General features: G+C 41.7%; 1 protein-coding gene across 6 annotated transcripts; it reads left to right on the top strand.

Annotated features, from left to right (window-relative positions):
• Positions 1-825: 825 nt before the first annotated feature.
• On the top strand, positions 826-26607 carry LOC141777702 (uncharacterized). 6 transcript variants are annotated; one of them, XM_074652208.1, is made up of 12 exons: positions 826-1077; positions 6401-6458; positions 8698-8859; positions 9174-9371; positions 11783-11941; positions 13824-13904; positions 14195-14306; positions 15399-15443; positions 16523-16558; positions 16668-17135; positions 17706-19231; positions 20639-26607. In XM_074652208.1, exons 1-12 carry the CDS (start codon positions 1016-1018, stop codon positions 20684-20686), a joined length of 2955 nt encoding a protein of 984 aa, XP_074508309.1. In that variant the 5' UTR covers positions 826-1015; the 3' UTR covers positions 20687-26607. The 6 variants fall into 6 exon arrangements, with proteins under 6 accessions (XP_074508309.1, XP_074508307.1, XP_074508310.1 ...); XM_074652206.1 differs by having other exon boundaries at positions 6401-6485; XM_074652209.1 differs by lacking the exon at positions 6401-6458 and having other exon boundaries at positions 827-1077.

Here is a 26607-nt window from a genome sequence, read left to right as displayed (position 1 = left end):
TTATTGACTTCTATGCAATCAGACTTCTTTTTGCAACCGGAGGAGTCGCCCCCTGCTGGCTGTTAGAAAGAATGCAGGTTTAGCATTGACTTCAGCATTGACTTCACTTCTCAGACCCGGAGGGTGCCCACTGGTTAAAACACATCTTTTTATCCTGGCTTTTATCTTTATTTATTCATTTAAATTTCTATATTAATTTGATTTTTTCCTATTTATTTATTTATTCATTAAACTTGTGTTATTTTTAACTCTTTATGTTCAACACTTGGAGTTGCATTTGATGCATGACTTGTGCTATATAAATAAAGATTGATTGATTGATTGATTGATTGATCTTCCAGTAATTTAATCCTGGGGTCCCCAGGGACCCAGGTGTGTAGTCCTTGTATATTGGTATAAATGAGGGCTACACAGGTTAGTGCAGACCTAATATCTTCTGCATCCCATTCAAAGTATAGGCTACTTCTTTTCAGATGGCTTATGCAATTCGTTTTTAGTAGACTTGACAATCCCACAGGGATACTGCAGTGGAGCAGAAACCTGCTGCGTCAAGTCTGCAGAGAGACTGACCCGGAAACAGTTGTGATTCTCCTTCAACGTAAAAGCAACATTTTCATGGCAAAAATTTAGGTCATACAAAGAGCACCGTGTTAAACGAACAAAAAATATCACATATTGGTGAATAATATTGTCACTTGTGTTGTTGTATACGCTGACAATTAGTCTAAATATAACTTCGTCGTACCACCTGCTCTTATGTTGAAAGGTTAGACAGGAAGTGCTGTTGCTGTAGTTACAGCTAATGAGACCGCTCTAACGGGTCCTCTCTCTCCTCTCCTCTCCTCTCCTCTCCTCTCCGTGGTTACCGTCTCCGGTTAGCAGAGAGTAGAAGCTGACTGGGAGTAAAGGACGGTCCGTTAACCCGCTGCTAGATTTACCGGCGCTGCTGCTGCTGCACGAGACCTGTCGGTACCGGAGGCGGCAGTCGGAGGATGAGAGCGCGAGCACTGCAGTAATGATGCGTTTTATTGTGGACTGCCTGAGGACGCAGAGAGCGAGGACCCCCAAGGATGAAGGGTAACATTATACCACTAATAACCACTACAGTCTGCTCTAGCTGGGCTGTTAGCACCAGTCTAGTGGGTTCATCATTCTAAGTTAACTTTTAACACGCTATAATGTATAGAGGCTATATGGAGGATATATACCCTTACACTGAGAACAGAGAGGCTTTATATAGTGTGAGCTGCAGCCACTCAGGGCCTGCCCAGGGTGTGAGGATGATGGAGCTAACAGACGGTATAAATGCACCTAACGTTCATTAGTATGGTAGGTGTGCTGCCAGATGTAGGCAACCAACGCTCAGGCTACTGTAGGGGAGACCGGGGGCAATGGTAACATCTTTTGGTTGTGATATCATAACTTAAAAAATCCTTTGAGCAATTTAGATATAATTTAAAAATGAAGGTAACTTGTATTTGTGTTCTACTTGTTAATAGTCGTCAAAATATTTTTACAAGCAATGTTAGAGTGACAATATTGACTGAAACACTATAATGGTACGTGTCCACAGGCTCCGTGCTTTCCACGCTTCCCAATCGTTGTCTATGTAAGCAGCCGTGCAATGCATTCTGGTAGCGTGGCGTCGCGATTCGAGAAACAGAGCGTCACAACGCCCGCCCCTTATTTGCATAAAGTTGAGGGCTAGTCTACTTTATGCAAATCACGGGCGTCCAACGCGACTCGCCGCCTCTCGAAACTCCCGAGAATCTTTTAAAATAAACGTTGTCGATCCAAAATAAAGACAGATTTAGCAACTGCATGGCTCATTTCTCGCCTCAAATGTTTTCAGGAACACATTTCGGTGAACTATTTTCGTGAAATAAGAGAACGTTTTCAAACGAGCCTCCATGTTGGTCTGATTTGAAATCCAGGAGAGGACAGGCCACAAGGGAAAGCGTTTGTCCAATCAGGTGCAGCCGGAAGTATTTGCGCGGTTGTAGGAGCGGAGTGGAGTTTTCTTTGTTGTGGGTCAGAAGCAGGTCAGCCATGGAGGAAAAATTAATCACGGTAGTGGCAGGATACCTCTGGTACCGCAAATAAAGCAGGGCAATCGCGAAGATCCATTTCCATCTTCTGTTCATGGCAGATGACAGTGGGCTATGATCCACTATCCCTCCAAAACTTGAAATAAAGCCGGGAAAACGTCACTGCTCAGTATTGGTCAATCATCTATTGTGTCACCGCCTACTAGAACGCCCACCAAGCGTCCAATGCTGGGAAGCGTCGCATCCCCTCGCGATAAAAAACGCCCCTGTGGACATGTACCATAAGTCAAATGTTACATCTGCCCCCACATACAGGGGCGATGGTACCAACATACGGGGGCAATTGAAACAATACAAGTAATACCTTCATATAAATACTAAGGACCCCAATACACTACCAAGAATATAGATATAGTTACAAATAATTAATATCCATTGAACAATGAATTACTTTCATACCTCAAAAGAATGAATTGAACCCGGATTATCCGGCGATCTTCTGCATCCGTTGGGCCCATAGAGCAGGCGCAGTAGCGTTTCCTTTAACGGAGGAAGGGAAATAACTCTGGATTTGGCTATTAGTGCATTGTACAACGTTTAGGACCTAATGATTTAAATAAGGGCTATTCAAGTGTTTGTACTGGGAAGCTGATTTAGGCCCAATGGCATCACGTGACGGACACGGAAGTTGTAGTACCACCGTTTGGTCGCTATGAAAATTTGCTTTAAAGCCCGGCGCTCTTCCTGGGGGCTTGGTTGCATCCAGTGAACTTCCAGCAGACACAGAGAGCAACACCACCCGATGAATGTAAGTCCAAATATTTACTCTCTTTTAGCTCTGGTTTGGTCTCCACCAACTTCGGAAAAAAGGAGCTGCAAGAGCGCAGTGTTCAGTAAATGTGCCACGAAGATTGATTTGGCTGAAAATTCTGTACGGCTTTGTCACTACAAGCGAGCACTTTCACATCACACAGTCATTTGATTCAAAGTTATAATTCAACTGAAATGAAATGGGTTTTTTTACAGCATACATATCTATTCTGTAAATGACTTGTCCCGTGTTCTCCTTTTGAATTACTTCAACAGAAAAATCTTGAATCAGTAACCTCAGCGTTTTATCACCCAATATTCTGCTACGGCCAATAAACTATTTGCTGTCAGCAAGAATTTTCCAATCTGGGCACGCCTAAACAATATTGCCTTACAACTCGGCTTGAAAGTCAGCAGTGTCAGTGGCAGCAGCAGCAGACTTATAGCTGCTGAGTTAACTGAATTACAGACCTTAGTGAAAGTAAAAATCTCTCTCTCAAGTGGTCGTGCTTATTTCAAATTATAGCGATTAAAATGGATTATTGATGCAGTGAGTCAGTTCCATTTATTTCTTTTAACAGATCAGGACAGTTGAACTGGCACACTTAACAACTGAAGCATCAATGTATGAGTGAATGAACGCATGAAGAAATCCTTTCTCCCTGGCAGTAACTGGGTTAACATCAGCACTGTTCTGCCGGCCTGTGTTACAGTCATGGACAGCAGCTCAAATCATAGTGACACAGTAGCTGTACAGTAGAAAATGACCACACTATCAAGCTCAGACCCAAATGGAAGAAATAGACACTCTTGAAAACCAACACTCTCAAGGCAGTTTGTGAAATAGTCACGAAATTTAATCTATTTGATTCTTGCACACAGATACATAGATATTCCCTTTTTTTTCATGACGCTCAGCACGACTTTCAACAACGTATTTTTCGTGCTTTTTCCTACGCTCCAGTCTTTTCAAAATGAAACTACTTACAGTAGTTATGTTTAGGTAAAGATGGTGGTTTGGGTTAAAATAACTCTGGAAGCGCCGTAACTTAAGTACAGAAGTTACGTGACAAATAATTCAACAAGTCCTGTGCTTTTTGACCCACCCATCCACCCCGATGTCCTCCCTACGTGACGTTCGCCGCTCTCTTTACTTCCCGGTTCACAATTATGTGGATTAAATATGAATTGATTTTGTGCTGACTCACGAAAAACTGTATGTACACGAATCAATACATTCAATTTCGTGACTATTTCACAAACTGCTGTGAGACTGGGCTATTAAAACCCCTCTGAGGTGTAATATAGTTAATGTGCATATATTTTAGAGCTGAAAACAATTAGTTGCTTTATCAAGTAGTCATTCAGAATTGATAATAATGATCAATAATCCCTCCAAGATACCACATTAAGAAACCAAGACTTTGAGGAACACCTTAGAAAAAGCCATGCTGTGATTTGGTTTCAAAAAGTTAGTTATAGTTATTTGTCCTTACTCATAGCTCTTCTACTCATACTTGATTTTACATTAAGTCACTGCATCTCCCGACAGAACAACACCACGACTCAGCGTTTTTGAAACAGAGCAGCTGATAGTAGCAACAAGTACACTCAGGAGCTGGCTGCCGAGTGCCGTCTCTCAGTGCACAGTGTGTCCAAAGCTCCGTCTCCGCCCTTGGTGACACCCATGGGTGACACACACAGAGAGACCAGAGAGGAAAAAAGAGAGGAGAGAAACAAGTGCAACAGTAGATGACAACAAAAGCGGATTTTTGTAGATTACGGCACACTTGTAATGCCCTGCAGAAGGATTTATGTTTTATTATTGAAATGAAGTGGAAGTGTAAATGACAGTTGTCAGGACATAAAACCAATGATCTGTTGATCTTTACGAATCAAGACTCCATAGTCTAACAATGTTTACATTGAAAATCTAATTGAATCGTGACCTTAAAACTGAAAATCAAGCCAAATCTTGGATTTGGAGAATTGTGACACCCCTAGTAGTTAACGTTAGCCCCTCAGACATTCTCTGTCTGGATAGGTTTTTGTTGTGTGGAGCGGACACTGGCACTATTTAGGAGGAAACTCAACTGACGAAAATGAAACACGGCAACGCAGATAATCTGCACTGGACCCGGTGTGCATTGTTGTCAATGCGAAATATTTTCACATCGCACTGGTAGGAAACGTCTTTTAAAAGGGCTCCAAGTAAGAATCAGAAATGGCTTGTTAACAGTGACACCTGAGGCTGTTAAGTCAACAACAGTAGGCGTCCTGTTGCTCGTGCTTGCGCTTGTACTTCGTAGACGCGAGCGAGGCCACACACACAAGACTGAACGGCCCGGTCAATGTTGATCCTAGTTCAGCGTCGGTCACATTCCTGTTTTGCAAGACGGGCTTCACCAGATATAACTTAGGTTTTTTTGTGCTTCCGTGGAGTTTGTGTCGGAGTCTGAGCTGTGGTGGGCTGCTGGTTGTTTGTTGGCGTTAGCGAACTCCATCTCTAACCAAACGTTAGCTATGGTTGCACACTGTTAGCCCTGAAGCAGAGCTGAAGAGAGTAAAGACATTCGAGAGCACGCATGATGTCACATCCATTGGATTTTCCCGGGAAAAAAAGTCCCGCATTTTTCACATTAAAACAGTCTACAGGCTGATAGAGGAAACCCCAAAAGTCGCGGAAGGTCTCATTTTTGAGGTTAGTTTACAACCTGTTCACACAGGCAATACAAAAAAGATTAAAATACATTTCTACTTGTAAAAACTTACATACAGTCCCTTTAATTAGATTAGATTACAGTATAGAGTGATGAATGTGGTAAAATCATAAACCTTATAATAAATTCATGACAAGTGTTTGATAATGAAAATGCATTTGTGAATGATTATTGATCGATTGGTAACGTTTGCCTGTTCAGACTGCTGCTCTGTGCTCTCTAGGATTTTTATGAATGGCTCAGTCACTGCTTTGTGTCTGTGTGCGTGTGTGTGCGTGTGCGTGTGTGTGTGTGTGTGTGTGTGTGTGTTTGGACTGATGCATACTGCAGTGGCAGTGATGGAGGGGGAGGAGGAAAAAGAGGAGGAGGTGAGCGATGTGTGAGGACTAGAGAAGCAGCATGATGGTAGGAGGGGGAAAAGGAGGGAGGAGACTAGAGGGGAGGACATAAATTCTCCTATGGATGGATGAACATACTCTACCGCTCTCACTCTGACTCATCCCCCTCTCTCTGCCCATTCTCACATTGGTGCATTCTGCCTGTATGCATCGATCACCCCGGACACACACACACACACACACACACACACACACACACACACACACACACACTCTCAGGCACGTTCACAGAGGCAGCTCCGCCTCCTCTGCAGTGTAGCGACAGCTAGAGAGGGGCAGCAATGGAGGAGCGAGCAGTGCAGCAGGATAAAATAGAAGGATCATGGGAAGGAGGGCATGATGGAGGGAAGGCAGGCTGGAAGAGTGAGTGCTCCCTCTCCTCCCTCCTTAAACACTCCTGTCTCCTCTGCTGGTCGTCTCCTAGGGACACCGACGTCGTGGAATCGGACGAGCGAGTCCTCGCCAAGGCAACCGAGATCAGAGTAAGAAGACCGCAGCACCTAGCGCTGGTGTGTGCATGTTTGTGTGTGTGTCTGTCAGGTTTTTCACATACATCTGCGTGGGTGTGTTTAGTGTTGGTGTCACATTTGTTTTTGTGAATATAAATGATGTGGACATAAATCATATGTATGTTTGTGTGTATGTATGGTGTTTCCATCACTGCATTTCCCATGATGCTCTCATGTGATGTCACGATGCTGTAAAACCAGCCTCAGGCTGGATGAAGCTGTAGATACACGTGCGCTAAGTGTAAGTCTGGATTACCAACAGGGCAAAGCTGGGACCCCCAGGGGCCCTGTTTACTCTCTGCTCTGTTGTTCATTCAATTCATTTCCTTTCAATTTAATAACATGGCAACGATCACTTTAATAATTAATGATCATTTCTCTATGAAGTGAAATGAAGGCAGCTTCTGCTTTTCTACCTCATTTTGAGGAAGTATATGAACTCCTTGCTCTTTATGTACAGGCTTACGGCATGGTCACAATATGTCTTTACATGGCATACATTGTTATTATCAGCATAAGTTAAGCGTCTCACAAATGCCATCATGTAGCATGTCAGTGGTACTATACATGTTGTTGGACAATATTTATTTATTTTTTTCACTTACTTTTTATTTTAATTTCTTGGCACAATGCAGGCTATAGAAATAAAATAAAAAATGTGTATATTGTTTTGAAGGTTACATGAAATTGAATGCCTTTTTTTATTATTATGAAGCAGTTTTAAGTGCTATATAACTACTGTGAAAGTATCAAAACGCTCAATCCATGGAGAAATACACACCCGTATTCAGAAACTGCGCCTTAAAACGAGCTGTCAGGATTTCTGTACATTTGTGATGTCACAACTGGACAATATATAGACCATTTCATAGTTTTAAATTAGGGCTGTCAATCAATTAAAATATTTAATCGTGATCAATCGCATGATTGTCCATAGTTAATCGCGATTAATCACACATTTTTTATCTGTTCAAAATGTACCTTAAAGGGAGATTTGTCAAGTATTTAATACTCTTATCAACATGGGAGTGGACAAGCATGCTCCTTTATGCAAATGTATATATATATTTATTATTGTAAATCAATTAACAACACAAAACAATGACAAATATTGTCCAGAAACCCTCACAGGTACTGCATTTAGCATTAAAAATATGCTCCAATCATAACATGACAAACTGCAGCCCAACAGGCAACAACAGCTGTCAGTGTGTCAGTGTGCTGACTTGACTATGACTTGCCCTCAAACTGCATGTGATTATCATAAAGTGGGCATATCTGTAAAGGGGAGACTCGTGGGTACCCATAGAACCCATTTTCATTCACATATCTTGAGGTCAGAGGTCAAGGGACCCCTTTGAAAATGGCCTTGACAGTTTTTCCTCATGAAAATTTAGCTTAAATTTAGAGCGTTATTGAATCTCATTGTTGGCAAGCTAGTATGACATGGCTAAACTAAGCTGAACAGCAATGCTAGGCTACAGGCTTGTGCCTAATGGCGATTGGATTGTATATCGACGTTTGAAGGGATGATCAACGATTGGTTTTTCCTACGCCGATATTAAGACTTACCATCAGAACTAAGATGTTATGATAATAATATCTAGAATTTGCGCCCTGCTCTGCATGTAGAGATGAATTTGAAATCCTTAATTAACAAAACAGTTTGACGTCTCTTTTCCGTGCGCCTGCTCACCAAAACGTTGCTCTTTGGGGTTTGATTTGGATTGTGATATTAAAGATACACCCAGACGCTGAGCCACGCCGCCTTGCCTTCTGAGATCTCGAGCAGCCACGATATGACAATATGAAAATAGAAACCATCGCCAGACCCTACCAGGTTAATTTGTTCACTGGACGCAGATGAAAAGGATATCATTGTTCTCATCGGACTCTGGGTAAAACAACAAGCAAGCAGTGTTTCTTTGTCAACATCTTTTTATTAAGCTGTTATCGATGACACACATAACGTGGTCCATGTTAATGTCATCAAGCATTTGATGGGGCGGTTATCTCCTTTCACTTTTAGAACATCAGGCCAATCCAACCATTTGACCTAAAGGATCATTTGGATGTTGTGAAAGAACAACTCCGCCCACATTTCTCACCTGCGCCTGTGTGTGTGTGTGTGTGTTTGTACATCTCCATGCATGTTGTATCATTCTGAGTTAGAATCATTCTTAAATCCTAAACAGTGTGTGTGTGATTGTAGGAGCTGGAGAACGCCGTGACGGTGGAGAACTTGGAGCTCCAGGAGCAGCAGTCGGACCGCAAGGAGCTGGAGGAGACTCTGGTTAAATTAGAGACACACAAAGAGACGCTGGTGCAGCAAATAAAGGCAACTAGACAGATGTGCTATGAAGAGAGTCAACAGGTAATGATGACCTGCTACTCTACAGCTAGGTCTCTCTCATCTCTAAATTTGCCTCCGTGGTAACTATCATTATTTTTTTTATTGGTGCCTTTTGTGTTGAGTTCAATGCTCAATTTGTTCAATAAAAGAATGTTGGAAATCATTTTCTGAATTTTTTTTTAATTCAACAAGCAGTGTGTTTTTTTTAGCGGTATACTTTATTTCAAACAACAGTTTAAAATTACATTTCCTGGATAGTATCTCTATCAAGGTCGTTTTAGCAGCACAGTGTATGTGACAGAAAGCCATTTTGTCTCTCTGTCCTTTGTTGCCAGATCTTGTCTCTGCAGGCGGAGGAGGTGCAGAAGGAGAGCCAGGTGGAGGAGTACGAGAGGGAACTTGCCAGAGTCAGGTGGAGGCTGAAGAAGCTCAGAGATGAGGTGAAGCAGGCCAAGAGGAAGGTGGAGGAGGCTGGAGAGAGGGACACTCCTCTGCAGGACTCCATCAGACAGTCCTATGAAGAGATCCTGCAGGTACCACAGGACATTGTGTGTATTGTTTGTGTGTACAGTATCTGCCAATACTACGGAAGCCCTGAGAGGCAAGAGAGAAAAAACAATTCTGGTGATCTATTTTCTAAGTCTGATCTAAATGATTTTCTTTCCTGTGTTTAGGTTTTGTCAGAATAATCTTTCTAAGTTCCTCCTGGGGACATTTATTTTTTTGCGAGGATCATTTCTAAGTTTTTTTTTTTATTTCATCTGTGGAAAAAAAAAAATACAGGATAATTTTGCTACTGTAGGTGTTTGTTCTCATTTCAGTCACAAGAAGCTGAAGTGCACCACTACCTCATGTAAATAGGATCAAAATTCTATTTATTTTTATATAGCATCATTTTCATATAGAGCAGGTCTAGACCGTACTCTAGGATTTAGAGACCCAACAAGAGATCCCCCATGAGCAAGCAGCTGGTGCAACAGTGGCAAGAAAAAGCTCCTCTTTAACAGGTAGAAACCTTGGACAGAACCAGACTCTGGGTGTGCGGCCATCTGCCTCGATCGGTTAGCAAAGCCATGAAAGCATTCATGTTTTCTTCCAGGTGAGTTTTAATTTATCTGGTAATGAGTTATGTAAATTAAAACTCACCTGGAAGAAAACATGAATGCTTTTAGTCCTATTTAGAACAAGGGGCAGTGGTGCACTTCAGCCTCTTGTGACCAAAATGAATATCATGAGTATTATACATTATCTGACAAAAAAAAAGTGAATTAGAGAAATGATCCTGGAAAAACTTTTTATTCACCTGGAAAAATTGATCCAGTGTGTAGTATTTAGGGGGATCTATTGGCAGAAATGGGATACAATATTAATAAATATGTTTTCTTTAATGTATAATCACCTGAAAATAAGAGTCAATGTGATTTCTTTACCTTAGAATGAGACGTTTATATCTACATAGGGAGCGGGTACTCTTCACGGAGTCCACCGTGTTTCTACAGTAGCCCAGAACGGACAAACCACTGTGTTAACTTTGCTTTGGCCGGAGTTAAGCACCCCGTCACTTCACTCAGCAGCAGGGAGACAAGACACAGGAAACCTCTGTTGGTCTGGAGGAGCTGCAGCATTTATTCCACTGAACATTCACTGATATTCTCCGAGCAGAACTAACCCTGACATCTGCTCCACTAGCTTACTTGTTCACTCACACACTCGCCACCGCTCTCTCTCTCTTGCTTCACCACTCACTTCCCTCCTACACACACACTCTACGCACTGGCCCTGGCTACTCTTACAACAGCCCTAGATAGGGCCATTTGCGTTTTTACGTCGGCCACCATAGTTCTTCTACACGCTTGAGACCAGCAATCTGCAACCTCACCACTAGATGTCGCCAGATGTTGCACACTGTTCCTTTAAGTCATAAACACAGGAGAAAAAACTATTTAGATCTGACTTAGAAAATAGATCACCAGATTTTTTTGTTCTCACTTGCCTCTCAGGGCTTCCATACAATACGGTGATAATCACACAAAAATATATATATATATTGTTACTTTTTAAAAAAATATATATATATCTAAATGTGTATTTTCAGATTGAACTCCTGATTAGAATGTGTTGGTGTCTAATGTGTTTGTTTCATTTGATGGATAGTATTAGTACTACAGTAGTAATAGTAGTAGCAGTGGTAGGAGGAGGATGCTTAAATTCAGAGGAAGTAAACTTCCACTCGTCATATCTATTATATTTACATGGAGCCTTTTAATTCACTAACAATCAGAGTAACACCTGTATCTGGTAAAAGTGTCTCATTCTTAAATCCATTCCATTTGAATGGTTGGTAGTATAATCTGTCATGTAACCACACTTCCCGCTTCACCTTCTATTCTCTGAATATCAACGTCAGATAAGTCAAATACGTTCCACTGTGAATGTCATTTACGAGTGTTTTCTACTTTTCCGAGAGGTGCGTCTTTCTCCAGGGAACAGGTTAGGTTTAGGGAGATAACCAGCGGTAGTATATGTTTTATAATTCCCAACTGTTTGCTGAAAGCATGTTGACATGGTGCAGTGTTTCACTTATCTGGTTTTGTCAATCAGATGTAGAGGGAAAAGAAAACTACTGCATGTCACCACAGCCATTGAAGTATTAATATTTAGTTGTGTATATTTCCATCTTGAGAGACTCAACTTCTCTGCCATTTTGCATTTAAAAGGATGAACACCCAGGGACAGTCAAGGTCTTGATCTTTCTGCTTTTAATCAAGCTCAGTGGGGGAAGATGACAAGTATTTACAAAAACTAAGGAATCGGAAAAACAACATATGTTTTGCATTTGGTTCCCATGTGTTTTCTCCGGTGACTGAGGTCTTCAAAGAGAAACCAGTCTAAATCTACCAGTCTCTCCCTCATGACTCCTTACTTATTCCTCTCGTCCTTGTAGGAGGAGCACACCCTGTGTTCTATGTCAGGAGGTGCAGTCACTCCAGAAAGCCAGCTGGAGGAGTCAACGTCTCCTGCAGACACCACTGAAGACGATCCGCTTCCCATGAGGCCTTGGGGAAGGAGCCAGTCGCTGCCTGCCTATGCTGACCTGATAATGGTATATCACAGTACTGATGCTGTAGGATATTTGTTGTTTTGGTTCCACGCATTCACATTATTAGCAGGTACGTCAAGTGACATCTCTTGAGAGATCTCAGTCTGGGTTTGCAGACTATTCATTTATAACAGAAAGGCTGTTCCACAGACTGGAGATGTGGAGTGAAAAAGAGGGAAGTGTAGTATCACCCGTACTAGGTAGTAGGGACTAAAAGTCAGGATATCAGCCTGCTGCTTTGCTTTAGAACATTCTTTTTTTTTTTATATGTGTCACACAAGTCCACAAACTTTTTGCAAGTTCAATACTACTAAGGGTTAGTGCAGGCTGTGAGGCTTTTGCTTAATATCATAGATCTGAGACAAAAACCCTGAAGTGGGCTTGGAATTCACGCTTGTGTCTGTCATGACGGGTTCCCTACAGTCGTTCAGAGACATGTCTTCACATAGTCATGAGCTGTCCCAGATGCTGACATGACACAGAGGCAGAGAGAGAGAGAGAGAGGCCCTTTTCAGACCTGGCATTAACATGCGTCTTGGGTGATCTGATCATAAGTGGACAGCTTTAAAAGTGTCATTAGGCAGTATATTTTTGGCATCATTGGGCAAAAATTCCATAATAACCTTTCAGCATACTGTAATTCAAGTGTTCTGAGAGATAACTAGACTCCTCATGGCTCTGTTTTCCGGCTTTAAAAAATGTAGCCCGTGACGGGAGACTTTGGCCAATCACAGGTCATTTCAGAGAGAGAGCGTTCCTATTGGCTGTGCTCTGGCTGGTGGGCGGTGCTTGGTATTTCTTCAATTGATTTCAACATGGCTTCCGGGTCTCATTTTACAGCTAAACAGTACACTACAAAATGTTTCTGAAAACATTTGAGGAGAGAAATAGGCATTACAGTAACAGAATATTGATTCATATTTGATCAGCGCTGCCTAGTTTGACCGTTTGATCAGAGTTCGCGAGTGATTGACAGCTGCTCAGAGACGGCAGACTCCAGATTAGCTCTGATTGGTTGTTTTCCTCTGGTCTGTGAAATCTTGCAGATGCCATTAGGCGCAACTTAGGGCACCGGAGGACACAGAGGAACATGATTTATTTCAGATTACCTGTCTCAAGCACTACTGTCAGGATATAGTGACCATTTTATAATAACTTTTTTTAATCATATTTGCTCCATTTCTACCCACTGCTGCTTTAACTATTTGTTTGTAGATATTTGTACGACATCAGTGAGAGCTCTGTCGATTAAGGAGTGTTTTAAAGGAGCGTCCACATAGCATTTTTTCTGGCAGAAAAAAAAGTGCAGGCAGGGTCCTGGTGAGTGCTTCATCCACGGCAACGACACCGGCACCTTTCTGAAAAATTCGGAGATTTTCAACTAGATGGGATCGCAGTGGCCGCACAAAAACGTCAGAGCGCTCTGAAAAAAGACACTTTTTCTTTATGTGGCCGCATGCAGCTGCATAGACTCTCTCCTCATGGGGAACAAGATTGATTAATCTTGTAATGGGACAAACAAATGGGGTAAACAAATGGGACAAAAATATGTTTTGGTTTGAGCAGCGCAGCAACTCTGAGATATTCAGAATCTTTTAGTCTGTGCTACACAGTATTCTTTAACCTTCCGTGTCCGCCCGAAAACTTGTGTGGATCCCCACACATTCTGGAAAACCTGGAGCAGAACACAGCCGGGGTGTGGCCGGTGTAGCAGCACTTAACTTGTTCTCATGAAAAATAGAGCTGTCACTTTTAATACAATATGGGTGTGACTACCTTCATTCATTTTTCTTTTCTGTGAATGAACGTTATTTAAAAGTATTTTTCATGTTACACCTCTCTCACTGTCTTCTCCTCTCTCTGTCTGTGTGGGTGACTGTACCAGAGGGCCAGCGGCTCGTCTTTCTGCAATAACCTCGCAGATACCAGAGAAGAAGCTGACGACAGCGGGACCAGCTCACCGAAGGTAGCTAGCTCCATAACCACAGAACGCCTCTCATCATGCACAACATACGACAGTGTTGAGGCAATCACTAACAGAGCAGGAGCAGAGTGTATGACAACATACAGTATGTTTGGCTGGTTTGCAGGCTGAAATCATGAGAGCTGTTATGTTATTCAGTCAGTTTAATACCATGATTTTGAATGAATGATCACACTGTTGCCAACTAGTCTAATATAGCAGCAGTGGTCACCCTTCAAATAACACGTCCTCCTTGCTTTGGGATTCAAACACTGTGTTTTCATGCTTCACAGATGGAAAGATCTGACATAGAGGATGAGCCAGAAGAGGAAGGGGGAAACCCAGAACCTCTGAACAAACTGGACTTCTACCAAGCCAACCCCTTCGCCCACTGTCAGAGTGACCGTATGTATCTGAGCCACTGTCAGGCTGATAACAACCTTCACTGAATGACGTGGTAACGACATTGTTTAGATTTGTTTGATCGTTGGGTCATCCATCTGTCACAGAACAGGTTGCACTGGTAAAATGGTTTGTTTTGAGGTCTAGGGGATTTAATCCACCAAGTCTTCCGGCTGTACCGACTACTACCAGACCAGATAGAAGAGAAACACATTTGGTCATTGATCAACAAAAAAAAGATGCAGGCCTTAATAAGGCAGGGACATTATGACTGTTGAGCTCATTATGAATATGATTTAGGTGTGATTGATGGGACCAAGTTGGACTGGGTCTGTTCCAATCCGGTGGCAACCTCCGGTTCTGAGAAGTGAAGCCAATGCTGAAGTGCCTTAAACCTGCATTCTTTCTAACAGCCAGCAGGGGGCGACACCTCTGGTTGCTAAAAGAAGTCTAAAAAATGAATATATGTATTAAATTTAAATAGCAAAAAACAAAAACAATTAATCAATCATGTAATAAAAATGTGTATAGACCAGGAATAAACTGATATCTTTAAAGATTACCTCGACTGTGGTCCTGTCATGGTCAGTTGGTGTTGACAGTCAGTAGATTAAATCTATATAGTGTGATGTGAAGCTTCTAAAGTAAAACCTACAGATCCACTCGTTCTCAGAAAGATTTTTTAAATGTTTGATATTTGCGACCGATGGGGAGACATAGCAGTAAATAAACAGCTTTACCTGAAGTTACCTCCATTTCCGTCTGTAGGTTATACAGTCCTACACACATTTCCATCTAGGATCTCACCCAAACTCTGAGCATTTTTATCTCCTTTTTCGGCCAAATGTCATTGCCTAGAAACAGCTGCTGGTTACCGTTCATGATTTATTTGGCACAAGAAACACGCGACAGTTGGCTCTTCAGTGTGTTGTCTGGTGTATTTACTCAGTCATAAAGTTTATGCTCCTCCCTGACGGTCAAAGACTAAAACATCTGCGCTATCTTTATGTGTGGTTTGTCCAGTCTTTATATCTTTATCTTGTCTCATTGGTTGTATAAAATGATTCTAAAATATCTCTCTCACTTTATTTGAAGATGACCTCTTCAATGAAGACTTGTTCCCTAAAACAGACTCATCTGGTGAGTAATAATACACTAGGAAAGTACACTTTCTTTTACTTGAAACTTTAAGAGGAGTTAATATTAGTGTCCTGGACATATTGTTGATGGAGATCAGGTATGAGGAGAGAAGGTATTACTTACATACCATATACTTTAAGGTTTTTTTATGTGCCATCACAAAACTAGTGTAAAGTAACTCTAAAGATTCTAGATACTTTTAGACAGTGGTGGCATGTATAACTAAATTCATTTACTCAAGTACTGAACTTAAGTACAATTTTTAAATACTTGTACTATACTTGTGTAGTTCCATTTTATGATACTTTATACTTCTAATCCACTGCAATTCAGAGTGAAATATTATATATTGGACAATATGCATTGTTATAGATTTAACTACCCAACAGTATACAAACTTCTCTCTCTTCTCTCTCTATCTCTCTCTCTCTCTCTCTCTCTCTCTCTCTCTCTCTCTCTCTCTCTCTCTCTCTCTCTCTCGCTCTAATACTTTACTTTTTATTTAATTTCACTTAAAGTTACTGTGAGGAACTTTTATCTGGTTATGAAACAGTCTCAATTTAATCCTGATGCCTCTATATGACCTACATTAGTAAACAAGACCATCAGCGAGAAGATCGGCTATTTCTATATAGTTAGTGTCAATGCTCGAGCGGGGCCTCTGGGAATGACCATCCCACCGCGGACAGACCTAGCAGGAGCAGAGCTCCTCTTCCGGCCAGGTGCAGAGCTTCGTTTCTCTGCTCCACCGGTCCCAACACCCTGGGAGCCAACACCGACACCATCCTGTTGGAGGCCCAGGCCGTGTTGCTGGGCCCGCTGGAGGGAATGGAGGCAGAGAACCAGAACCAGGACTGCACAGGGCAGACTGTCAGACCCTGCTGCAGTAAAATGAGAGGTTTTCTAAAGGGAGTCTGGTGCTGAGAAACACTACTATAGGGACCGCCTAAATCAACACAAAATGAAAGTTCCTCGTAGTAGCTTTAAGTAAGATATTGAATGCAAGTTTTTTTTTTGTTGCGGTATTGTTACTATTCTGACCTGAATAGCACTACTTCTACCACTGCTTTTGCTTTCAGGGTTTCTCTCTGCTGCTGACACTCTCGCTAAATCTGGTGTGTTGTGGTGCCTGGTTTCTCTTCATTATCAATATGATTGAAATGATTAAATAAAATTGTAATGGGTGTAACATTTTAAGTTCTGGTTGAATACCCTGTTTGCCAGGTGGATTCCCTTCAGACCCGTTCAAAGGCAGCGACCCCTTTGCAGCAGATATTTTGTTCCCAGAGGCGAACGCCGGCACCGATGAGGGGGCAGGGAATGTTGGCGACGAGGCGGACACTAGTCTGTCCTGTGCTGAAAACAAAGCCTCGACAGGAACTCAGTGCTTTGAGTCTGAATTCCCTGACGAAGACAGCGACATAGAGATTAGCTACAGCCGAGAGGACCTGGACGCCATCGCTGTGGCTGATGACTCTCGCGGATTTAAACCCATTCAGAGCTCGTCAGAGGAGCTGGGGCCAGTGCCCATGCAGGGCTGGAGGTCCCAGGGTCAGTATTCTATAGAATCGGACCCTAATGGGTATGAGCTGGACCTCAGCATGGTCTCCCCTCCCTCTGACATAGAAGAACAGAGCCTGGGATCTCTAGCTGGAGAGGCTACCACCGAGGCAGCAGCAGGACTGGAACAAGGTCATTTATACTCACAGTTTACATTCATTTTTATTGTTGTTGATTTTTACTGTTCTTCTCAGTGTGTAGACTGCTGCTGCAACTCATGTTTCCCTACTTAGTATGATCTTAAGAGTAATTGTAGAGTTCTGGGTAGTCCTGCACTAAAATGATTAACTTCTCCTCCATATATTTTCCATAGACTGATATGTACGGAAGAAAGAAACGATATCTGCCAGTTGTGATTGGTTATTCCTCGCCACATTACATGCGGTGCGCACACTGTGTTCCAAAGTAGAACTGTTTTTACCTCGGAGCGCAGCAGTTGCGGCCCGCGTTTGAGCGCGCTTGCCGCCCATCCACATTGACAACAATGGATTTGAGCGTGCAAAAGATGCGGCATGTGTACTGCCCCTTAAACATTTACCAGTTTGAGCTATTTTCTCTTTATAGACTTTTAAATGGTTGACTAATGGTGTTTCAAATCATCATAGTGTCATTTTAATAGACCGTTTTATTTTGTTTCAGGCTCCCTAAAGGTCTTGCACATGATACTTCTAGCCTTAATCCTTCATTGTTTTCTTCTCCTAGGTCTGAGTTCTGGTTCAGGTCAGGCTGCCCCTGAGCTTGGCGAACAAGTCCTGTTGGAACCAGATTGGACAGGCGACATAGAGCAAACTCTGTCCTGTTATGTTACCTCCAGTCAGGGGGCAGAATGGGATGGCAACGTTGAAGAGGAACCCCAAAATCCTACAACTCCCCAACACTCACTAGACTCCCAAAACCTCTTCATCCAGCCCGACTCAGATCAGGACAGAGAGCTTAGCTTTGAGTTGAGCTATGAACCAACCAGTCAGTCTTCCTTTGACCCATATGGCTTTAAACTCAGTCCAGAACATTCTAGTCACACCCTCTTAGACCCTGATGAAGCTGAACTGAGCCCAGAAGCCAGTGAAAACGATCTGACCTTTGACCCTGAGCCCTCCTCTTCTCAACCAGACGAACTGAACATTGATGGCTTTGAGTTTGACATCACTTCCTCCCAAATGGCACGGGACTGTGACCCTTATGGCTTTAAGCTCAGCCCTGACGCAGAGAACCAAGAGGTTCTGGACCTTTGTGGCCATGACAACCAGGAGGCAATGGACCTTTGCACATACGACAACAACGAACAAGTAGAACCCTCTAACTATAGCAACCAGGAAGTACTGGAACCTCATACCCATGAAAACCAAGAAGTGCTTGAACATTGCAGCCACAATAGCCAGGAACTGCTGGATTTGTGTAACAATGGAAACCAAGAAGTGCTGGAACCTTCGAGCGTTGACAACACAGGGCTAGTTGAAAACCTGGAATTCCTGGATCTCTGTAGTCATGACAACCAGGAGGTGGTGGATCCATATTGCAATATCACCGATGAGGAATTACTTGAACCATGTACCTATGATAACCGAGAAGTGCTGGAACCTTGTAGCCATGGCAATTTCGAACTGCTGGATTTCTCCCTTCCTGAAAATCAGGAAGTGCTGGATTTAGATAGCCACGGCAACCAAGACTTACTGGATGTTGGTAGCAAAGAAAATCAGGAAGTGCTAGTTTCAGGAAGCCACGGCAACCAGGAACTCCTGGATCTCGGTAGCAATGAAAATCAGGAATTGCTAGACTTAGGTAGCCATGACAACCAGGAGGTGCTGGACTTGTTGAGTAAGGAGGTTTTCCCTGAAGCGAACAATAACCAATGCATTGTGGAACCCCAGCATGAGATCAGTCCCACCGATAACAGCTCAGATAGTGATGTGGCATCAGAAGACCTGTTGGGACTTGGACTCACTAACACCAGTATCTGCACTACCGACAAAACAAACACCAATACTGCCGACACCCTCAACATGGCCGTCAGCAACATGCCTGCCAACCGGGACATTGCACCATCCAATGCTCCCATCGGTCTCAACTTGTTGGAAGGTGATCTGGGTTCAGTGTTTGGGGCTGGAGGATACTTCGGTTGTCCTGATGTGGCTGATGACCTAGAGCCTCTGGAGAGAAGGCAGGCAAACCCAGTAGCAGAGCCAGTGCGACCAGTCAGACCAGTGAGGCCTCCTCGGCCCTCGCTCAGGGTGAGTCAGAAACCACACAGATTCAACTCACACATAGCAATCTTCTGAGTTTATCGGTCCACTTGGTTCTTAGTATCCAAGACCCAACCCTGGACCGCGTCAGACCACATCCAGATTATATTCATTCTAATGGGTTTGATAGGGTCCTGTTGTATTTGGTTCTGCATTTTGGATATTGGAACATATTCCGATTGGGTCTATAGTGAGTTGATTTATCATGCTGAATTAATTTCCTTTGCATACAACTGTTATAATGACATAAAAATACTGGTCAATATGATTTAATTGTTTTATAGATTATCGAGATGACATTTTATCAAGACATTTACAGTAAATAATATTATATTTAGGGCTGTCAAAGTTAACGCGATAATAACGCGTTAACACAAATTTGTTTTAACGCCACTAATTTCTTTAACACATTAACGCAACTTGTGATTTTTAGGTTGTAGCGGGTTCAGCCTTAAAGCTACAGTGAAGATACTGGTATCATATGAAAATACAAAACCTAATGAATCCATTGGTACCAACCATGTCATACTAGCTTGTAGTGAAGGAGGTTAAATAACGCTCCAAAGTGCCTACTTCATAAAGCAGCATATTTGCCCACTCCCATGTTGATAAGAGTAATAAATACTTGACGAATCTCCCTTTAAGGTACATTTTAAACAGATAAAAAATGTATTAATTTGCGATTAACTGTGAACAATCATGCGATTGACAGCCCTAATTATAATACATGCCAAACTAATGCCATCCCTATCAGCTGCAGGTTCACTTTGTGTGTAATGCTAATTTGCAAATGTTAGCATGCTCACAAGCTAAATAAAGATGGTGAATATGGTAAACTGTATACCTGCTAAACATCAGCATGTTAGCATTGGCAATGTGAACATGTTGGCATGCATACATTTTAAAAGGGACATATCTTGAAAAACTCACGTTTGCATTGCATTACATCTGGGTATCTGGAGTGCCTACTAACCCGCAAACTGTGAAATAAGACAACCCAGTCAGTTCTTTGTGGGCTGTGTAGATCAGGCTACATTTCTGTCTGGTTCCCCTTCCTATGTCACATGCAGGCTCATTAGAATATTCCGCCCACAGCTTGAGAACTACCTTTCCAAAGGTGCGCTGTATTTTTCTCTCAAGCCAGTCACAGCAGACTGGACTTTTTCAGGAGGGGGTCTTAAAGAGACAGGGTGCTAAAACGGAGCGTTTCAGACAGAGGGTAAATACAGGTATAATCAGACAAACATGAGGAAAAAAATAATGTGTTTTTTTAGCATTAAAGCATGTAAACATGTTCTAGTAGAAACCCAAAATAAAAGTATGAACCTGAAAATGGGAATGATATGTAATCATATTCATCATCATCCTGTCCGTTGTCTTTTATGTGTGTTTTAGGCCAAGGAGAAGGCTCAGTCCCAGACTAAGGGCATCGACCTGAAGTGATCCGTCACCAACCAACACTCATGCGGGGGGGTTACCATGTCAGCAGGATTCCCATGACCACAACGGCAACACAAGAGATGGAGGTGGATGAGGGGAGAAGTAAGAGGACAGGAGACAGAATAGATACAAACAGGGATGGAATGATTAAATAGACAGGAGGGAGAGATCATTCTGCTGTTATGTATTGCAATAATTCTAGTTTCAGATGTTATTTTTATGTTTCAAAGGGACAAATTAAAGTCAGAATGGAAAGATGAGAAGTAGGCAAGATGTAAAAACTACTAGATTTAATGGTCATAAATAAGGAAACCTGATTGGCTCATGGCTTCAGTCTATTTAGAGAGATTTAGACAAGTCAGAGTTGGAAAACAACTATATGAAATTGAACAACATTGTTATTCCCCAGTGTTTTTACCCCAAATGATGCTTGTCAATCAGTCATACGGTTGATATTATCTGTTATTTATTCACAGTATCAGCTGCCAACTCACCCCTGTGTCCTCTTAGTTCAGCTTCCCATCCTTTCCGACTTTCCGGTTAATTAGGCAACAGTAAAAATAATCTCTCCTTGTTTGACTTGAGCTTAGTGTTGGAGCATGTGTAAGTGGACTTTGTGTGACTTTGTCACGTAGATAAAAAATGTATATAAATGATATACTCAGCTATTGTGGTTTTCAGATTATCTAGTCAATTAGTAGTTTTAGGTCTAAGTTGGATGAGAGCTGTATAAAGAGTTTGGTCGGGTTGTACAGCGAGTGCATATCTATACCGTCACCATGGTAACATGCCCAGTGTTTTTCAGCCATCAGTTACTTTAAGGTGCTCCTCAAAGAGTACATTGACAGCAGGCGTAGAAGCAGTGTTTCACTGCCATCTCAGGCTTAGAGCTTCAAGCCTGTTTCACCTCTCAGCATGTGGTCAGAATGGTGCTTTGCTGCACCTGTAACCACACCCAACATCCTGGAGTACACCTGCTCATCACTGCCCAAAGGTCAGAAGTTAAAACACTGGAGGTCAGCAAAAAAGAAGATAGTCAGAGGGTGTTAAATTACTCTTTAAAACATTTAGCTGAACTTCATACTTGAACATTATAACAAGTAGCACTAAACAAATGGACCATAGGTGAAAACTATCAGCGTTAAATGGCCTCTATACTGCATTATACTACAGTACATCAGTGTCCCACAGTTCCATATGATAAGATATAATAATACTGCAAAGTAAAAACACTATATAATAACCATCATTTATAAACTTAGTTAATAGTTATTTTAACTAACTGCTAAAATAACAGAAATGATAATTAATTAATTAATTAAATGATAATTATTGAACATTCAAAAGTAATAGTAAAATAACTATTAGCTAAGTTTAATTAACTATAAATTTACCATTTATAAATGATGGTTATTATAAAGTGTTACCGTAAAAACTAATGTTGACTGCACTTTTTTGATAGTTAGTATACAAGACATTGATTTTCTTAACTGTTTGCTGGTACTAAAACAAAAGGATCGGTGTGAAAGTATGAGCAGACTGATGTTAAACTTTGAAATACTACTGCCATTTTCAAATAAGGAAACAATACGCAGTTTAGTTAATCTGTTTTCTGAGCTGCCACTGGAGTCTTAACACTACTTTCTTATTTTTACTCACTACACATGTGATCCCTATTAAATATGTTTTTGTAAAGTAGGTATTTATATAAAAACATGAATATGGCCTGTATATCATTTTTTTAAACTCTCAAATATCAATTTCAGAATCAATCTAAAAAATCCAGAATCACCTGGGCTATAGTATGTACTGTATACTAATTGTCATAGTTTACTGCTTTTCCAGTTGGGACTCAATAAATCAATTTATCTCACAGTATTCACTAACAGGAAATCAGATAAAACATTTTCGAACGCCGCTGTCAATGAAACTTTACAAACAAAAGCAATGCCGTTTTCATACTCCTTTGTGCATTGCATTGTGGGACAATAAATTACATCAACAGCACACTCAAAAATCAAGCATATATTTAGAGTAATTTAGTGTCTCTAAACCTGCCCTAGAGTTAATATGAAGTAGGAAATTGGGACACAGCTAGAATCAGTCACCAGGTAGGATCTGGCACGAGCAGCACTTGATTGCTTTACAGCACGAAAAAGTAGGAGGTTCGCCCAGCGGAAACGGACCAAAAGCTTTCCAAGTTTCTTAAGGCAGGTGCTTAAAGGAAGGTCTGATAAGCCAGTGAGAAAACCACTTCCAACATGTTTACCTTACCCCCCTCAAACCAAAGACATCACAGAGAGGGGGTGAGCACAGATAGAAATGGGCTTTATGGGAGATGGATTCCTACCGCCACGGACTCAGTTTTGACTGCCTGTCTGTGGATGGCTCTGGGTGAGAAGAGCAGTTAGTCCTGCTAAACATCTTTTCATCATTCTTTTATTAAACCTGCAATAAATGTTTGTTTTCTTTACCACATGGGGGCAGTAGAAACAAGTTCTGAACACAACATTGGCATATCATCCCCTTTTAAGTTGATATGGTGAACATGTTAGCAAACCTTTAGCTCTGGTTTTGGTCTCCACCAACTCCTGAGTGAAATATCTGCCTCTTTAGCTGCTAAACGCTCCACTATGTTCACCAGTAAGCAGAAGGCAATTTGTTCGTTCACCCCCGACTAGTGAACAAGAGATCCGAGACGAAACTGACAGAAGGGTGGGACACAGAGAAAAAGTCGCAATTACAATTCCGTCTGCAACTTCAGCACCACGGACAGCGTCACAGTACGCAGCACAGTCAGGGCCGTAGATTCTAACTTACTGATATTTCAGAGTCATGGTCGGGGCCATAGATTCTAACTTACTGATATTTCAGAGTCATGGTCGGGGCCATAGATTCTAACTTACTGATATTTCAGAGTCATGGTCGGAGCCATAGATTCTAACTTATTGATATTTCAGAGCCGTGGTCGGGGCCATAGATTCTAACTTACTGATATTTCAGAGCTGTGGTCACAAACCTCAGTCAGATAAAGGATCAGTGAGTCAGGCACTAACATATTCTGCCACTGCACTCTCTCTGTTACTAGGGGATGGATAGGGGGGGTGGCATGTTAACAAGGGGGATGCAGTTTGGTCATTTTGCTAACAAAGAGGTTGGCATCCCCCCTCAAACGGCCTACTGCCAGTAAGCCTCTAACTGTGTCTGTCTAGTGTTTGAAGCTATGAGAGAGGTGAGAGTGAAGTGAAACAGTAAAGTGTCAGCTGGACAGTGAAACAATGGACTGAAACTCACTATAAATCTCTGTTTCTGCTTGCTGTAAGAAACAGTCCACACATACTGTGTAACCAATGCATTTTATCCTCTGGGCTGCAAAGCATTCTACATTCAATATACCGTGTAACCAGTTCATACACATGCAATGAAATATACATATATAGACTTAGATCCTTGTATAAAGTGGGGAATGTGAATATTGGTGTGTCCTATGCACATGATGAATATAATATATCCCAGATGACAGTCTACCTTCACACTGAAACAGACTTAGCAGGCTCTGAAGGAACATTTCAGTTCATATTAAGTTTCCTACCTCATTACTACTTTGCCATGATTGCATGACAACACTGTGAACCCAAACATTCTGTGATTTTTATTTTTCTTCGTAAACATGTGCAGTCAAGACAATTCAAATTCATGTACACATTGTATCACCAAGCCAACATTATTAGACTCATAAGGTGGTGAAAGCTGGTAGTGTCTGGCCTGCTCTACTCTCCAAAGAGACATAGTTTTGTCATTCGGAAATGTTTTGCCCTTTCTGCTTGTTTCTGCTGTATTCTTCTATTTAAACTGTGTTCACTCACTATTTAACAATATCTGTCCATGATGAGAACCAGATAATATCACTTAGCAAGAAATGTTCTTTGATTTCAGTACTTCAGAACTTCTATAGAGTTCATCTTTCAATCACAGATGTATAAAATATCTTTGGCTCATAAAGTGTGTGATAACGTGTCTGTAGATGGACCCTCCACTGCCCACGTTAACTACCAGCCCGGTCTCATTCCCAGGGCGTCAAATACCAACGTTTAGTTGCGCTCCTCGGCGTCTGATACAGACGCACAAGGCACCCTTTAGCATCTCTATGAGGCGCACCGGGCTTTCAAGTAACTCCAATGTAAAGCCATCCGTGTCATTATTAGATGCTGTCGTAATCTGCCCATATCCACTAGGGTCTGTCACAAATTTTAGGCTGCACGCGGACGTCCACATAGTGTCTATGTGGACGTCCGCGTGCAGCCTAAAATTTGTGACCGCGCCGACTGTATGCGTAGAAATCGTGCCCACTGCTCATGCTCTAGTTTCATTCCACACTCCTGTCCAGTTGGTGGCGGATGCCCCTCTAGCTGGTTTGCCAAGAAAAAGATAAAGTGGATGCTTGTTCTGGAGCGAAGCTGTGCGAGGAGATCTGCCGTTACCCACATTTATATAATTTGTCGTTAAATGAATACAAAGACAGCCGAATGGCGTTGAACTCCTGGTAAACAACGTTATGGTGCCTTACCGCCACCGACTGGAATGGAGTGTGGATCAGTGTGGACATGCCTGGAACGCCAGGCCAATGAAGACCCTCAATTGTAATACGAATGGAACCGTGTGCACGCGGAACGTGGAAAGTATGTCTGAGGCTTAGGTCGGGGTGGATGGATGGGTCAAACAAACACAGGACTTTCACCCAGGAGACCGCTGTTTGAGACCGCTGTTCGTGTCCTGTGTGAAACCAAAAGTCAGAGTTGACTTATTTTAAGTACATTAGGTAAATTACTTAGCTTACCGCATTAGCCACGTATGTACCGACGGCTACACTTAATTTTAACCCAAACCATGATCTTTTACTAAACCTAACCAAGTAGTTTTGTTGCCTAAACCTAAGTGACGCCAACGGGTCCTGACCAAGCGTCCGTATGTGACAAGTTGGGAATGAGAACGTGTTGCAGATACACTATTCTTATTCTAGTTATCCTTCCAAATCAGAAACATTCAATGCATCTTCTTGTTCGACCCAGTTTCAGTTTAGGAACTGGTTTTAGTCTGAACCAACATCTTTTATCAAAAAACTGATATAAATCAAAATTACATTCATTTATATGACAATAATGCAGATTGAGTTTCATCAAAGAGCCGCTCATATGGCCAGATTTGTTCTTAAGAGAACTCTATAAAGGATTTACGAACATTTCCCAATTTTCTACCTGGAGTTTCCTCTTAATTAATTATACAAGTTCCACTTCTAAGTTACTGTAAATTAAATGAACCTCCCACTCTCTAGAGCTAAAGCAACCACTTTTTGATTGATAAATGGCATTCGTTTCCTTACTCTTCAAATGTTAAAATTGTATCTCTGTACATAGGCACATGTAGCACAATAAACATCTCATTCCGGGCACTGTAAAAATGACCAGGTTAGCAAGTTATGTTATTATTTACACAGATGGCAGTTGAGTTATTTGTCTGTTGCTGACATATTTCTTTAATTCTGTATTTATTTATTTATTTATTTTTGTATTGATCCATTTTTGTATTAATTTATATACAGACTGCTTATGATATCTGTGACATGATCAAAATATTATTGAAAGCAGTCATCAGTGATATTGTTCAGAGAGAGACCGAGACCATACAGTTGCTTCTGGAGCTTTTCATTCATTCAGTCATGTGTGTGTGTTTTCTATGATGTATGCACTTTAAAAGCCATGGTTGAGTGAAATGATATTCAAAAGAACTTCTGTGTTTTGCCGTGGTGAAGCCATGGTTTCTTGTTATGATAATACATTTATGTGTGATGTTGTACGTGTTGCTGTCTAAATGTGAGGTTCTGTGTTGGAAAAAAAATAAGAAATAAAACACATCTATGATTCCAA

This window comes from Sebastes fasciatus, chromosome 11 (genome assembly GCF_043250625.1).
Source record: "Sebastes fasciatus isolate fSebFas1 chromosome 11, fSebFas1.pri, whole genome shotgun sequence".
NCBI classification, from domain to species: Eukaryota; Metazoa; Chordata; class Actinopteri; order Perciformes; family Sebastidae; genus Sebastes; species Sebastes fasciatus.
Note: the sequence above shows the minus strand (reverse complement) of the source record. Positions and strands in the feature narration are given on the sequence as shown.